At 38.4% G+C, this 12946-nt stretch overlaps 2 protein-coding genes across 2 annotated transcripts in view; one reads left to right on the forward strand and one right to left on the reverse strand.

Annotated features, from left to right (window-relative positions):
• Positions 1-4106, forward strand: part of pdcd5 (programmed cell death 5) — a 12003-nt gene extending 7897 nt beyond the window's left edge. Inside the window, exons 5-6 of the mRNA XM_043707525.1 lie at positions 2165-2236; positions 3313-4106. Of these exons, the coding sequence (XP_043563460.1) occupies positions 2165-2236; positions 3313-3360 (120 nt within the window). The 3' untranslated portion in view covers positions 3361-4106. The remainder of the gene's footprint in view (positions 1-2164; positions 2237-3312) is intronic.
• A 3271-nt stretch (positions 4107-7377) lies between these two features.
• Positions 7378-12946, reverse strand: part of ankrd27 (ankyrin repeat domain 27 (VPS9 domain)) — a 61798-nt gene continuing 56229 nt past the window's right edge. The window contains exons 17-20 of the mRNA XM_043707526.1: positions 11688-11802; positions 11227-11317; positions 9426-9498; positions 7378-8258 (exon numbers count right to left, since the gene is read on the reverse strand). Of these exons, the coding sequence (XP_043563461.1) occupies positions 7935-8258; positions 9426-9498; positions 11227-11317; positions 11688-11802 (603 nt within the window). The 3' untranslated portion in view covers positions 7378-7934. The remainder of the gene's footprint in view (positions 8259-9425; positions 9499-11226; positions 11318-11687; positions 11803-12946) is intronic.

A 12946-nucleotide genomic window follows, 5' to 3' on the forward strand; every position in this document is an offset into this window, starting at 1 on the left:
AGACAAATTCCCTATGCTATCCCTGATCAGCCCTACTCTTTCTTTGACTATTCTCTTATTCCTCACATAAGTGTAAAATGCCTTTGTGTTCTCCCTAATCCGTTCTGCCAAGCCTTTCTCGTGCCCCCTCCTGGCTCTCCTCAGACCATTTTTGAGCTCCTTCCTCGCCTGCCTGTAATCCCCTAGAGCTGAGCTTGACCCTAGGTTCCTCCACCTTACGTAAGCTACCTTTTTCCTTTTGACAGGAAGCTCTACCGCTCTCGTCATCCAAGGTTCCTTTATCTTACCACTTCTTGCTTGTCTCAGAGGGACATATTTATTCATCACTTGCAGCAACTGTTCCTTAAACAGTCTCCACTTCCCCAATTAAATATCCTCCCATTTTGCCTAATCCTCTCCTTCTCCATAGCTGTGTAGAATGTGAGGCACTTGTGGTCACTATCTCCAAAATGCTCTCCCACCACAAGATCTGATACCTGCCCCGGCTCGTTTCCGAGCACCAAGTCTAGAATGGCCTCTCCCCTCGTCGGCCTGTCAATGTTCTGAGTTAGGAAACCCTCCTGAACACACCTTACAAAAACAACTCCATTCAAATCTTCTGCTCGAAGGAGGTTCCAATCAATATTGGGAAAGTTAAAGTCACCCATTACAACAACCCTACTGCATCTACACTTTTCCAAAATCTGCCGACCTATGCTTTCTTCCAACTCCCTGCTGCTATTGGGGGGGGCCTGTAGTAAACCCCTAACGAGGTGACTGCTCCCTTGCTGTTCCTAATTTCCACCCATACTGACTCGGTTGGCAGATCTTCCTTGACAATGGAAGCTTCTGTAGCTGTGATACCCTCTCTGATTAGTAGTGCTACACCCCCTACTCTTTGTCCTCCCTCCCTATTCTTTTTAAATGCTCTAAACCCTGGAACATCCAGCAACCATTCCTGCCCCTGAGAAATCCATGTCTCTGTTATGGCCACAACATCATAGCACCAGGTACTAATCAATGCTCTAAGTTCATCACTTTTATTTCTGATACTCCTTACGTTAAAGCAAACACACTTTAACTGATCCCTTGGTTCCTTCCCAGGAAAATCCTTCCCACTAGCTGGCCTACCTCTTGCTATTGCCTCATCTGCATCAACTCTCACCTCCAGTATACAGCTCAGGTTCCCACCCCCCTGCCATACGAGTTTAAACCCTCTCGAACTACTCGAGCAAATCTTCCACCAAGGACATTAGTCCCCTTCCAGTTCAGATGCAACCCGTCCTTCTTGTACAGGTCCCACCTTCCCCAGAAGGCATCCCAATTATCTACATATCTGAAGCCCTCCCTCCTACACCAGCTGCGCAGCCACGTGTTAAGCTGCGCCCGCTCCCTGTTCCTCGCCTCGCTATCTCGTGGCACCGGTAGTAAACTAGAGAACACTACTCTGTTCGTCCTGCTTTGCAGCTTCCATCACTTTTTATATCCTCGATCCTTTTCCTGGCTATATCATTGGTGCCAATATGTAACACGATTTCTGGCTGTTCATTAGATTTGACCTTATTGAATGGAAGAAAGAGCTTCAAAGGCCACCTATCCTAATACTCCTAGTTATGTTCTAATGTTACTGTTTTTCATGCATTTAGAAAATGTTTTTATTTTTGTCTTAATTGACTGCAGTTACCTTTAGCAAACTAAAATGATGAAAATAATTCTAGTTGCAGTGTTTATTGAACATGGTATGTGCTGCTGATCCCATCATGGCTGATCATGAAATGTAGGATACAGTTTCATTCTTGTCATTCTCTAATTATACCATCAAGAGGCTAGTTGTGGCTAGTTGTCCCAGCCTATGCTGACCACTGAGAAAAAGCCACCTAGTAATGATGATTGGGCAAAACCGCTGGTATCTCTGAGTGCTGTGCTCAGACATGTGAAACGTGCAAGGCTTCTTGGGAAGTTCCCCATGACAAGATGGGAAATGAAGAAGCTAAATAATACTTTAAATATTTTTCAATGTTTGAGTTTACAGTAAATCCTAACTTAAGTAGAATATGAGGCCAGTTGTTGTGGCTGTCTGGAATGTATTGTTCCTCATTTATTTAAAGTTCACACATCATGAACACAAAATATGACATGACCTCACGACAAACGTAGAAAACCTTATTATACTGTTTGTTTTTAGATTTCTGAATTAGAATTGATTGAAATCCTTGAGAAAGTCAACCAACAAACAGGAAAGCAAACTATTGTCAAGGTAATTGCTGATATTTGTAAGTGATATATTCGGGTTGTATTGCCTAATGATTCAAACTCTAATATATTTAATCTTTAAAAATCTGTTTTATTATCTTACTGTTTTAGCAAAACAGTCTGGTTCAATTTGAAATATAATGGGGCTACAGATGCTTCATCTTTTCAAAATGAAAGTAAAATAGATGCTTTAGCTATTTTGATGAAATTGTGTAAAGTGTTTGTTTTGGACAATTTGAAAATTAAAATCAAAAGATATAGACCAGGATCTAAAACATTCTGTAATTTTACTAAAGGAATTTGAAATGTGTCCAAACCCCACTATTGAGATAAATAACATTCCTTTAAGATGCTGCATGATAAGCCACACAATCCGAACATGCCAGTTATCAACCTAAAAAGGCAATTTAAACCATGACTTGAATTGTAAAGTGCCCATTTTCCAAAGAAATATGATCTCTTTCCCCCCACCAATACTCCTCCAATAAAAGTTATATTATTTGGTTAATTAGGAGCACAATTTTCTTAACTGTATCTCAAACATCTGGGACAAATGAACCAATTGTATTGGTTACAGGTCTACTATACAGCGATACCTTTCTGCTTTATTCATAATATGGAAGTCTCCTGGGCTTAACTCCACTACTAATCATTTAGGAAAATAACATTTTATAGAAGTGCTCATCTTTGCTGATCTTTTGAACAAATAAAAAATGCTTTTCATAAATAGATCTTAAAACATCTGCATGATTCAGGGAATGTAAGCACGTGGATTATTTTTCTCAAATGCAGCTTAAAGTCTGGAGCACTGTTGTGTGATCAGATACTAATCTTGCTGCTCCCGTTACTTAAATATTTTTTGTTGGGAAATAGAGCTTTTAGATTAGCAGCTACCTTCCTCTCCCCAAATTATCTCAAAAGTTGGAGCAAAATTTGCTCTTTAGGTAGAGTTAAATATTTGGAAGAGCGACTTGATTATAAGATAAACACTCTGCATTGAACTAATAGAATTTGAACTGGATATAGAAACCACAGAGTTTTGAAAAAACTGACACTTTTCATATACTTTCTTTGTTTCAGTTTAACAGAAGAAGAGTAATGGATTCTGATGAAGAGGATGATTACTGACTTCTGAACGTCCAAAAACTTAATTTAATAATATGGGGAATTACAGCGAGAAAACTATGCTGACAGAGGATGGATGGATGTATTTGATATTTTTCCCCTTGTTTACTGAGAGAGTTTTTCTCTGTATAGTTTGATATCTGTGGGTGGAAATAACAAATTCTTGATAACTTGGTGGTTCAGAATGCTGTTTAGAAGGCATAGGTGGGTGGTTGTGTGGAAATTTACATGACTGACTTTTTGAAAAGGCGGAACACCACCTTGACAAAACAATTTCTCTGATTATCCCACTCACTACTCTGAGAACAGCCACTAAGGCCAAGTACAATTGTGTGCAGGTAATCCTGATGTCTAAATGGAGGAAATATTTGCAGTTTCATTTCAATCAAGTTTGAATTAAACTGCTCCAATGTGGAATATTAGAAACAAACATGACATGTAAATTGGGGATTTTGTGCAAGAAAAGAAATATGTAACTTGTTTTGCATACTTAAGTGTTGTTCTTTTTTAACTTTAATCTTTAGGGACTGCATTTATGGAAAATTGTTGGCAGACAAACAGATTTTCAGTCCATAGACTCTATGAACCACAATGTACTCCCTACTGGGAGTGTGCAGTTGGCCTTTTTTGTTTTGTTATTATGTGGGTAACAATTCTGAAATTTAATTTAAAAAGTTACCTTTCAATCAATTCCCAAATTTTGTCCAAACCTCATTGCCTGTACAATAATAAAGATGTACTTCATTTCAGTTATGTGGGTGTAGTCTGAAATTACTGCTTGTTGTAAATTGTTGAAATATGCACTGACTGAAATAAAATACTGCTAGAAACCTGAAATCAAAGCAAGATACAGTGAATGCACAACAGAACCAGCTGGAGCTGTAAAGAGAGAAATAGATATTGAGTCAGTGTAACTCAAAACACAATATGTATGGCTATTCGGTATGGATCAATGGAAAATTTGATTTACTTTTAAAGTTTGGTTTTGTTTGAGTTAAAAATAAATCCAGTCTGCCATATGAGATGATCTCCAGTTATAGGCAGTAAGATCATCAAAACTCCAAAGATTTTTGGAGAGACAATGACCTAGTTGTATTTTTACTGGACTATTATTCCAGGAACTCAACTATATGTTCTGACATGGCAGATAGTGGAATTTGAATTCAAAGAATCTGGAATTTTGGGTGTAAGGATGACCATTAAGCCATTGTGGATTGTTGGGGGGAATACACTTAATTCACTTTGGGGAAGGAAATCAGTCATCCTTAGCTGGCATAGCCTGCATGTGACTCCAGATCCACACTAGTACAGTTGACTTTCAACTGCCCTCTGGGCAATTAGAGTTGGGTAATAAATGCTGGTCCAGCCAGAGATGCACAAAGACAGTGAATTAAAAAATGGTCATTCACTGTTTTATGATTGACACAAATTTTACATGAATTGTAGAGAATAGTCATCAAATGCACTTGCTACCTCCCTCAAAGAACTACTACAGTTGGAAGGGAAATGAATGCAAATTGGTAGTTTAGCCAATAAAGCAGATGCGTATTAAATTTATTTTGTATGTTCAAAAGCACATAGTAGCAAATTGGGATGTTTGGCAAGTAATCTAAATACTTGATGAGAGTTTATCTACAGTGTTAAGAGTTCAAGCCAATAAAATTAAACCATTCAGCTGTTTAAATCTCTGCTCAGGTAGTTGAGGCCAGCTATGATAGTGCCACGTCAAATGGTGCTGGTAACACCAAGATAGTGGTTTGCACTGCTGCCTTACAGCACCAGGGTTCCAGGTTTGATTCCAACTTTGGGCAACTGTATGTGGAGTTTGCACATTCTCCCTATGCCTACGTAGGTTCCCTCCTATGGTCCAAAGATGTGCAGGTCAGGCAAATTAGCCATGCTAAATTACCCATAATGTTAGGTGCATTAGTCAGAGGGAAATGGGGTCTGGGTAGATTATCCTTCAGAGGGTTGGTGTAGGAAATTAATCAAAACTGACATCTGCATTGCGATTAAACAGGACTGTGTTCTAGCACTGAGTTTACATGTTCTTTGCAATTATATGCTTTCATTCATCTACAGGAACTCTCTCTAAGTAACTTTCGTATCACTAATTAATCCAAACTACAATTGGTGGGCTAATTGTCTTAAACGTTCTTCTTACTTCCTACATTTTAGCAGGTATATCACCATATCTCCCTCTAAGGGATCAGTTTTAGCACCAGTGCGCTTTGAGATATTTAGTTAACCCTCAGTAGACAGGGTACAATTTAAATGATTACAGATGCTACAAAAGTCAAAGTCAACAGCAATAAATGATAATTGAAAAAAAGACTTCAGGAGCATGCAAACCAGATTGGAACAGGCATGTGGGCGATGCCATTTACTGTCGAGAACTGAAATTATGCAGTGGTTTTAAAAAAAAATGGAGAGGCAATAGGAACTAAATAGCAGGCGATATAATATTAAGTGCTTAGTAAAAGATCATGTAGACATTAAGTACTTTGAATATTAGGGTTAGATAATTTTGTTAAAATGGAAGCTTGGTCAGTGAATTCATTTTACAGCTGAAAATGTGTTGCTGGAAAAGCGCAGCAGGTCAGGCAGCATCCAGGGAACAGGAGAATCGACGTTTCGGGCATAAGCCCTTCTTCAGCGTTTCCTGAAGGGCTTATGCCCGAAACATCGATTCTCCTGTTCCCTGGATGCTGCCTGACCTGCTACGCTTTTCCAGCAACACATTTTCAGCTCTGATCTCCAGCATCTGCAGACCTCACTTTCTCCTCAAAGAGTTCATTTTACAACCAATTAATCTTATGCTTATTTACTTGGCATGATTAGAATACTTACCATCATGCAACAAATTAAGTCATGACTGATTATTCAAATTAAATTAGTGGCAAAATTGACTAGTGGAAACTTATGGAAATAAAAGTTAATCTAATATTTAGAAATAGACTATATTTGATTTTGGAATCATTGTCAAAATTCTAGGTTATAAAGTCCTTTTAAAAACTTTACCTTGTATCCTTTGGTAAACAGTTTATAACTTCCTTTTCTTCCAAAAAATGTAGGGAAGCATGTTAGTAAAATTGGGCCTCAGTGCCAGGGCCCCTCCCCGCTCTGGTTCAATTCCACCCTCATGTGTGGTGTTTGCACATTCTCCCTCTGTCTGTGTGGGTTTCCTCAGGAGGCTGTGGTTTCCTCACACAGTCCAAATATGTGCAAGTTAGGTGGATTGGCTATGCTAGATTGTCCATAGTGTCCAGGGATGTGTATGTTAGGAGGATTAGCCATGGGAAATGCAGGGGTACAGGGAAGAGGGTGAGGTGAGGTACTTTGCGGACTGGCAGTGTGGACTCAATGGGCTGAATGGCCTGCTTCCAAACTGTATTCTTTGACTCTATAGCCAGAATACACACTCAGGGAACCTGTTCCGTCATATTAACTTCTTCAAAACCAAGATGTGGAGGAGCTGGTGTTGGACTGGTGTGGATAAAGTTAAAAATCACTATAACAGGTTTATTTGGAAGCACTAGCTTTCGTATCGCAGCTACCTGATGAAGGAGCAGTACCTCCGAAAGCTAGTGCTTCCTAATAAACCTGTTGGACTAGAACTTGCTATTGTGAGATTTTTAACTTCAAAACCAAGACAACCCTATGAACAAAATATGATACCTAGGAACAGCTGAAGGATCATCGCTCTGGAATCTCTGACATTAGAGACACCTGCAAATGCATTCAAACATCAACTCAAGAAAGCGTATTTTACTGAATTCAGTTGAGAGATACACAAGATTACAAATAGACTAGTGAATAGTAAAAATGGTGTTATTTGCAAAATTAGCATTTAATGTATTTAATCTGGACGTGGTTAAAATAGTGTCATCAAACATTGCAACCAAGGGACTCAAATGATGATGAAAATTACTTTAAATTGGTTACACTTGCAGTGTTCATTGTATACCCTGAAATGATGGCTGGGGCGAGGGGTAAATAAAATAATAGCAATCTTTTCCACAAAAATGTTTATTTTTGAATAATTTGTTTATATGAATAGTAACATTGCACATTTATAAAATTAAATAAGGCACACATTGTTATAGAAAGTCCTAGAAAAATACAGACACCAACAGAAACAAACTTTATTTGTGCTCAATAGGAATTGGCAGGAGTTTAAAAAAATACATTTTTGATGTTTTAATGTTAAAATTACTGCCAATAATCAAGAGTGATTTTTTTAAATATATACACACAAAAATACAGATGCATGTCTAATGGAATACTACACAGTAGCTCATGGACAAAGCTCCATTTCCCTATATATGTGCAAAGTAAAATATTGCTACTGCAATACATTTATCCATAGAGTTAAGTGCTTTCTCCTTTGTGACTGCACAGTGGAAGTGAACTTCATACTTAGTGACAATTTTTATCCAAGGTTTCAGTTTTAGTAGATCAGTTTTCCAGCCGAAGTAGGTAGTGAGCATTGCAGTCCTTTCATGTGTGCGTACATTATGTGGGGTACCTACCTGGAGGCATTTATATTAGCAGCTCCTTTATGAACAGTTTTTGGTTCATAATTCACCAATATCTTTGTGGTTGCCTACTTTTGCAACATTAACTGTCTCAAAATCTGGTGAATCTTGTGAATGATTACAAAGTTCTCCACACATTCCCACAAATTCGGTGTTTCCATTTACATCATTCAATTTACTGGGTAAAGATTTAATAAAACCTGTATCTCTCTTGTTTTGATAATTAGTCTCTGTATGGTTTGCTGCAATTAGCTTTTCTTTCTCAGTTTCAAGGTCAATGGCATAATTAAGAAACAATGCTGCACTGTGATCCTTTGTTTCAGTTTGCTTCAATTTTCTTTTGTCAAAAGTCTTGATTGCCAACTGTCAGATCAAATTATAAAAACAATGTATATAAATTAGACTACTGACTTGTTAGTAATAAAAAAAGCTTTTCAAATATTCTTAAAAACTGTTCAGTTTATTTGAAAAAGTGTCAAATCCAAATTAACAAGGCTTCACCTAGATCATGTTGGAAGCAGAGTCCTGGTGGATTGCATGGACTAGGGCTGTACATCGGGCTAGAAACTAAATAGGCAGGGCTTCAGTTGCATGGAGAATTATGGAAAAAGTTAAAAAGGGACAGGTAGCACTCTAAATAGGTTATTGAAGTTTCCAGACCAAGTAACAAGATAGAGTATGGAAAAGGTCAGGAATTTAACTTCAGGCATAGCAGATAAAAGGACAACTATGACAAGGGTGTAGTCAATGCAGGACTGAGTGTTGTGTTTAAATGCATGAAGTATATAAAATAAGGAAAATGAGCATGTAGGAGAGATTGAAATTGGCAGGTACAAAGTTGTGGTCATCGTGGACATATTTGCAAGGGGTCAGGGTTGCCTTGTTAGTAAGAATTGAAATTAAATTGATAGCAAGTAGTAACAGAGTTTGAAAGCGTAGAATCCGTGAGGGTAGAGTTGAAGAAAGGAAAACAAAATACCCTAATGGGAGTTATGTATAGGCCTCCTAGCAGTAGTCAGAATGTGGGCAGAAAATAAATCATGGGGAACTTCAATATGTTGGGAGTGGATCTCAAGCAAAGGAATCAAGGAATATGTATTTTTTTTTTGCGAACAGTTTATGGTACAGCCAACTAGGAAACAGGCAATTCTGAATTTGGTAATTTGTAATGAGGCAGATTTGATTGGGGAGCTTAAGGTGAAGGAACATCTAGTGACCATAACATGACAGAATTTACCCTGTAGTTTAAGAGAGAAAAGCTGAAATCAGATGTAACAGTATTACAAGGGAAAGAAGTTTAATCCAGATAAATATGAGGTGCTGCATTTTGCGAGATCAAATGTTAAGGAAAAGCAGACAATTAACAGCAGGATCCTGAACAGCATTGGTGTCCATCAGGATCTTGGAGTGCAAGTCCATAGCTTCCTGAAAGTGGCTTGCTTGCCTTTATTGCATGCCATTATTTGCAGCAGATGGTATCATGATTTTCTTATAATTATCTAGTAAAGTTAATCCAGTTAGATTTCATACCTGATGGATTAGGAGTTCATCAAATTCAGGGCTGCTTTTATCTCTTGTAACAGTCTTCTTTAAATTCTCAGATCTACAGACAAAGGTTTAACCAAAATGCTTTCAATGTCTTCAAGGGTCACATTCAGAGCAAGGTGCAGTTTTTTTTTTATCCCATCTAATTTGATTTGTTTCTATGGAAATACCAATTCTTCTGTTATCCTCTTACTTCATGAGTAAAAACATACATTGCCATAATTTTTTTTCCTTTTCCCATTTTTGGATTTTACTCTAGATAATTTTGTGAGGTCCATTATCTGAAACCACTCACATAAGCACATCCTTGCACCTAAACCTGTGATATATTCTTTCCTTTGTGAATATCTAACTAATCTGTAGTGAGGCCAGGGATCAAACTGAAATTCGCCTGAAAGCAGAAGCCAACTGTGAGAGAAACAAGTGAACAGACATTTTAGAAAGGGGTGGCTGACAGTGAAGCAAAATGCATACTTGTAACTGGATTACTTAATTAAAGCAAGATAAACAGAAAAATTCTCAAACATTCAAGACATATTTGAATTCCCATCTTTTTAAAAAAATGTTCAAATTGCTGGTTCAAAATTTGGCATGTAACATTTGGACGTAACATTTGGTAAGAAAACAGAGTTAACACTGAGTCTTTTGACTCTTCAATCAGAGCACATGATGCTGCCAGACCTGCTGAGTTTCAACACCAAGTTCAGTTTTTGTTTCAGATTTCCAGCTTCTGCAGTTCTTGGTTTTACTTTATGCTGAATTTGGTGCTAAGTTATGAACAATTGCATATATTTTAAAAGATTTATAAAAATAATGCAGCTTGTTATTAATTAACACAGCTTCCTAATAACTTTTTAAGTTCATTACAATTTTTAAAATAAATGATATAGACACCTAGAGATGTACAGCACAGAAATAGACCCTTCGGTCCAACTCATCCATGCCAACCAGATATCCCAACCCCAATCTTGTCCCACCTGCCAGCACCTGGCCCACATCCCTCCAAACCCTTCCTATCATATACCCATCCAGATGCCTTTTAAATGTTGCAATTGTACCAGCCACCACATCCTCTGGCAGCTCATTCCATACATGTACTACCCTCTGCATGAAAAAGTTGCCCCTTAGGTCTCTTTTATATCTTTCTCCTCTCACCCTAAACCTATGCCCTCTAGTTCTGGACTCCCCAACCCAGGGAAAAGATTTTGTCTATTTATCCTATCCATGCCCCTCAATTTTGTAAACCTCTATAAGGGATAAGAGAGGAGAAAGTGAGGACTGCAGATGCTGGAGATCAGAGCTGAAAAATGTGTTGCTGGAAAAGCGCAGCAGGTCAGGGAGCATCCAAGGAGCAGGAGAATCGATGTTTCAGGCATAAGGGCTTATGCCCGAAGCGTCGATTCTCCTGCTTCTTGGATGCTGCCTGACCTGCTGTGCTTTTCCAGCAACACATTTTTCACCTGTAAGGGATATGTGAGCAAGTTAATCAGGAACGAGCTATGTAAAAGGCAGCTGTCTGGTTTGGACTATAATCCAGTTCAAGGAACAGCAGTTACAACTTCATCCTCACTTGTTTCAAAATTCCATCCTAGATAATTTTATATAATGGAATCATACGCTGCACTGTAAGCTTGACCACTTACAACACACCCAGAAAACCTTCTTGGCAAAAGTTTATACACATCAAAAGTAGCCCAAATTAATTAAGCTAACATTGATTGATAGTAGTAACTAATTTGTACCTTTACTGAATCTACATTCTTTTCCACATTAGAGTTGTACTTACCTGTTAAATTTCTGAATGGATTGCACAAGCTGGATCCTTTTTTTATCAATGATTTCATTAACTTCATCTGGCTTCGTAACAAATGCATCAGCTGAAAAGGAAAGTAGGTGGTTTTGATACTGAAATGGAAACAAGCAAATATAGATTTCCTTTCCTCTCACTTCAATTCCTTTATCAGAAGACAGCACTACAAGTGGCAGTCACCCTCTGGCTATTCAGCTTCTGGTATCCATGCCAGGCAGAATGTTGTCCTCACTTCATGTCCCTGCATAAGAAATTTCAGCTGTGGGAATCTTGGCTCACTTTCCCAGTTTCTGACATGACTTTGTCAAATAGACAATCCACGCCACGAGCACAGGAACAGTAGCAAACCAGCAAAGGATTTGAGAAAATCCTATAAATTAAAGAAACCCACAGTCCAGAACAATTTACTTGATGATTAACTTTAAACAACTTCTTACATTTCTTTCTGACATCAGCTGACTTTATCTTCCGGGCAGCAGTTAGTCTGAATACTCCATCTTCTTCGGTTACCTGAGCAGATGCTGTTTCCAGAATTTTCAGAATCTCTACATTCTGGACAGGTAAAACAGAAAATAAAAAGTGATGTGTAATTTCTTTTATTTATAAAATGTATCATATCATTCTTCAATATTTAATATTCAGCATTCATTTAATCTGGATTAAAGTAATCACTTTATATGCAACAAATCATGGCTGAATTATACCTCAACATAGTTTGTCCATCTTCTCTATACCTCTTTATGCTTACAATAAGCCTTACAATAATCCATCAAATTTAATTTGGCCAAAAATCCATAGCCTTGTCAGGAAGGTGCTCCAGCCAGTGCATGAAAGTGCTTCTCAATTTTGTGCTTAAATAGTCTAACATTAATTTCAAATTTGCGTCCCTTTGTTTTGGATGCTCTCAAATAGAATACTTTATCTGAATCCACTATTTACTCCTTCATAATTTAAAAGACTTGATTAGATAACCCCTCAACCTTTCAAACACAAAGGAATACAAAATACAACTGACCTTCATAACCTAACTCTCTTTGACAACCTGCATTTACACAGTGCCTTTAACATAGCACTGGGAAAGGCTTCAGGAGTAAACCACAAGGAAAAATCCAAAGCAGGGGGCCCCAAAGATAGATCGTTGTTATCTACAACCTTGTTCTGACAGCTCCTGCGATGGCACTGGTACCAAACTGTAACGGCTCTGCTGTTCCTTTAGATTAGCCAGTGTTGTGGAGAGGGAGAACATGCTTCATGGGCAACAGCTTGTCCCTATACCACACCACCTAGGCTTGCATCCTACCACCACTGTACCTGGAGAGGACACTCCACCCGCTTCACCTACGGCATCGACACAACACGAGGGGGCAGCAGATACTGGTTTTGTGTCATCGCAAGATTGGCGTAGAACACAATGCCAGGGGTATCAACCGTAGGAGGAATTTTCGGATCCCACTGGACAGCTATCACCCGCCTCAACCCACTATCCTTATTGGGTGAATGGGGATTAGGAATTGTCCTGACAGCAGATTGTAATCATTGCACCAAACAATAAAAGAACAACAACAAAAAAAGAAGACCAGCTCTAAAACTGAGCAGATGGAATGTCTGGACAATGATGACCGGCCTCTCAGAAACCCTCCAGGACATCAGCGACTCTAGGAAATCAGCTGTCATAAATAACGAGCTCAAGAGACTC

The sequence above is a fragment of the Chiloscyllium plagiosum genome, chromosome 17 (assembly GCF_004010195.1).
Source record: "Chiloscyllium plagiosum isolate BGI_BamShark_2017 chromosome 17, ASM401019v2, whole genome shotgun sequence".
Taxonomy (NCBI): domain Eukaryota; kingdom Metazoa; phylum Chordata; class Chondrichthyes; order Orectolobiformes; family Hemiscylliidae; genus Chiloscyllium; species Chiloscyllium plagiosum.